Source organism: Phalaenopsis equestris, unplaced genomic scaffold, assembly GCF_001263595.1.
Source record: "Phalaenopsis equestris unplaced genomic scaffold, ASM126359v1 Scaffold000240, whole genome shotgun sequence".
Lineage (NCBI taxonomy): Eukaryota > Viridiplantae > Streptophyta > Magnoliopsida > Asparagales > Orchidaceae > Phalaenopsis > Phalaenopsis equestris.
The window spans coordinates 47,574-51,346 of NW_018164682.1; the positions used below are offsets into that span (position 1 = coordinate 47,574).

The 3,773-nt window shown below is 44.2% G+C and overlaps 1 protein-coding gene across 1 annotated transcript; it reads left to right on the forward strand.

Moving 5' to 3' along the window:
- The first annotated feature begins 324 nt into the window (after window positions 1–324).
- On the forward strand, window positions 325–1,314 carry LOC110024035 (short-chain dehydrogenase reductase 3b-like). Its single transcript, XM_020723750.1, has one exon. The coding sequence runs from the start codon at window positions 406–408 to the stop codon at window positions 1,219–1,221; it is 816 nt and encodes a 271-aa protein (XP_020579409.1). The 5' UTR covers window positions 325–405; the 3' UTR covers window positions 1,222–1,314.
- The last annotated feature ends 2,459 nt before the right edge of the window (window positions 1,315–3,773 follow it).

Consider the following 3,773-nt stretch of genomic DNA (forward strand, 5'->3'; position numbering starts at 1 on the left):
GAATTCCTTGCGGAAATAAAATAAAAAAAACATCGAAAGTTAATTATTTTTTGGTCCTTTCGATGAAAAATTATTGTATATATACACCGCATACAGAGATGTATGTGGTGTAAGATCCTGACCGTAGATCACGGTGATTTACGGTCAGGATGCAATCAAGTTTTTTTTTGAAAAATAAAAAAAATTAAAGTGGGGTCTACCAGAATACATCCTGACCGTAGATTACTGTGATGTACGATCAGGATCAGACACCACATGCATCTCGCATCTCGGCATGCGGTGAAAACTTTACCGGTCCTTCCGGTGACATTTTATGGGAAGCGCCTCCCCTGCTCTATATAACAGTGAAGCTTTGGCCATTGATCACCGCAATAGCCGAGAAACAGAAAGAAACAGAGAGATCTCATGACTTCTGACAAGCTGAGGCTGGAGGGGAAGGTAGCCATCATAACTGGCGGATCCAGCGGCATCGGCGAAGCAACCGCCCGCCTCTTCGCCTCCAACGGTGCCGCAGTCCTCATCGCCGACATAAACGATTCCCTAGGCCAGCTCGTCGCCGGCTCCATCCCACCCCCCGGTCGCTGCACCTTCGTCCACTGCGACGTCCGCGATGAACTCCACCTCGCCGCCGCCGTCGACCTCGCCGTCGCCACCTACGGCCGCCTCGACATCTTCTTCAGCAACGCCGGTGTGGCCGGCAAAACCAGCGCCATCCTAGACCTCGATCCCGCTGATTTGGACGACGTGCTCGCCGTCCACGTTCGTGGCGCCGCGTTGGCCATCAAGCACGCCGGGCGGGCGATGGTGGCGGCGGGGACGAGGGGTTCGATCATCTGCACGGCAAGTGTCGCGGCGATATTCGGTGGGCTCACTCCGGCGGCCTACACGGCTGCAAAACACGCGGTTTTGGGGCTTGCGAAGGCGGCAGCAGCGGAGCTCGGTGAGAAAGGGGTGAGGGTCAATTGCGTTTCGCCGTTTTATCTGGCGACGCCGATGTCCTGCACGGCGTTAGGGTTGGAGTCAGCGAAAATGGAAGAGATTTCGTGCGCGGCGGCGAATCTGAAAGGGAAGGTGTTGAGGGCGGAGGACGTGGCGGCGGCGGTGTTATTCTTGGCTTCCGACGAGTCGGGTTTTATAAGCGGGCATAACCTCGTCGTCGACGGCGGTACGACGGCGGTGAACTCCACGGTACCTAAATTGATCGAAGAGTTGTTCGAGTGACGGTTCCGAACGGGAGATTTCATTTAGAATGGAGAAGTTCTAAATTGGATATTTCAATTTGGGAGAAATAATTTTTAGCCACTAATTATGTGCCACGTGTCATGTTGTCTTCAATATTTGTGGTTATGTGATTATCTTCAATATTTGTGGTTATTGGATGAAATTTGAGCTCGTATGTGTTTATTAATCGTCATTATTGTTAGATCAGTGTGCTCGCCGGGCTTAATTGGACGATTAGGATGAAAAGGACTGCAACGTGCCATTTTGGATCCGAGTTCATCATTGTCCCCAAGTTACATGGAAAAATAATATTCTATATCAAAAATATGAGGAGGGAAACGAATACGATGAAGGAAGACCTGATAAAAAAATAATAGGAGGCCTGTTCATTCGGCCAATGAGGCCAAACCCAACTTAGCATATAGTCGATGACATTAAGGCTAGAGCTAGAGACAGCAAGGCTAGAGCCGACTGAGTCACAAAAGACGTCGTCAGAAACAAGACAAAAAGACATGTAAGCATAGAAAAATAAAGAATTAATGCACTGACATAGTTTTTTGAATAAAAAAAATAAAAATAGCTTAATTAAGTATAGAAAATCATTTTTTTAATAACCTCCCAAAGTAAGATGAAAAACAACCCGAGTAACATTCACATCGATGACCCACCTGTTGCCAGTGAAGTGATCAAAGTAGCATTCTTCGGCGTGACATTTAAAAAGCAATGTCAGTGCATGTTGACCTCACTTTTGGTTGAGATCTAGTTTCCTCCTTAGTAGCCTAGGGTCTAGCCATAAGACTTTCCTGTTGACTATTCCGAGAGGATTAGAAAAGGAACATTCACCATTATAAATTATAAACTCTTCTTTGCTCAACTTAAAGTTCCACATGTTGGTCCTAACCTCTAGCACTTAATAGGTGAGGTCAGTATGGAGAAGCTCAAGAGGAGCCTCCCATAGAATGGTTAAGCCTTAGGACTAACCTGGTGGTCTGGTCTTTGTTAGGCTAGCTTGCACGCACTACACTTTCTCACACACCCCAAACACTAGAACCCCTTGATTTGGTCTCCTGATTACTTTTGGAAAGCTCATATGGGTGGACACAAACCCCTAGCCCTTGGCTAAGAAGGTTAGGACCAGCATATTAAGCATCCAAAATGAGTCTTCATATGGCTCCTATTCATATGGTGAGTCTTCATATGGCTCCTATTGGTTTGACATGGCTTCATGGCTTACCTATCCAGTTTAGCCCAAACTTTCATTAAAATTACCAAAAATATCCCTACAACCCTAATATTTGTCTAAAAATCCCAAAATTGCCCAAAACAACAAATTTATCCAAAAGTCATTTTCAAACCATTCCCCACTACCTAAATTGACCAAAATTCACCAAAATTACTAAAATACCCCTCATGACCCAAAATTTTCAAAAAATTCCAAAAATTCCAAAATCATCCCAAATATTCCCAATTTCAATTTTGAACCATCACATTGACCCAATTTGACCAAATTGATCAATTTTGACCAAAAACCCCAAATTACCTTAAAGGCCCAATTCCCTAAATTAGCCTCAATCTTGGCTCAATTGACCCCAATCTTGCCCAATTTCAATTCCAAACTAAAATTCAACGTCCCTAATACCAATTGAAACCAAATACAAGCCCAATTTGATCCAATTGCAAGCCCAATTTAAACCTAAATAAAAAAAACCCCAATTTTGACCCTATGTCCAAATCCCCCAAATTAGTCTTCCAATTTAACTCAAAATCACTTGAAATCCTTTCAAAACTCTTCATGACATCTCCCTGCACCAAATTAAACATTTAATTGACCCAAATTTTGGCCCAAATTCACCCCTGGTGTTAAAAGCCCAAGCCCACCACACTTAATTCAAAAAGCTCAAATCCAATGTCCACATGGCATGAAATTTCTTCTCATCCATTTGATTAAATCAAAATATACTCTTTGAAATTCATCATTTCATCACACCAAATCAATCCTCGTGACAAACTCCACAAAAATACCCTATAAATCAAAAAATACTTTCTCATGCAAATTGAGCAAGTCAAGGGCTCATATCACCATGCTATCTTGGGCAAAAGGAGGAGCCTCTTTAGTGGTTTAGTGGTCCCCTACACATGATTAACCACTCTCATGACTCACTTAAGCACACCATTAGCCCTAATCCATATGGATGGGAACTTCACCATGCTAACCCAGCTGAACCACCTGGTTTTCTTCAGCACCCAAACCTTCCTTGATGAGTGAGCCCAATCCTAAATCATGCATTGAACCAAATTGACCCAACATGACCCTTCCCCCATCTAATTTCAATTCAACACCTTTACACGTGACAACCCCAAATTAACTGCATCAAACCCAAGCCCTAATCTCTCTGACCAAATAGTGACCTGACCCTGGCCAACCAGCTGTCTTGGCTGCCGAAAAACGCCATGGCCGAGAGAGCTCATATGGTCAAAACCCAAAATTTAACCCAACTGGCTGCCTCAACCCAATTAGCCATTAGAGTCTTTCTTCCCTCCACCTCAGCAAG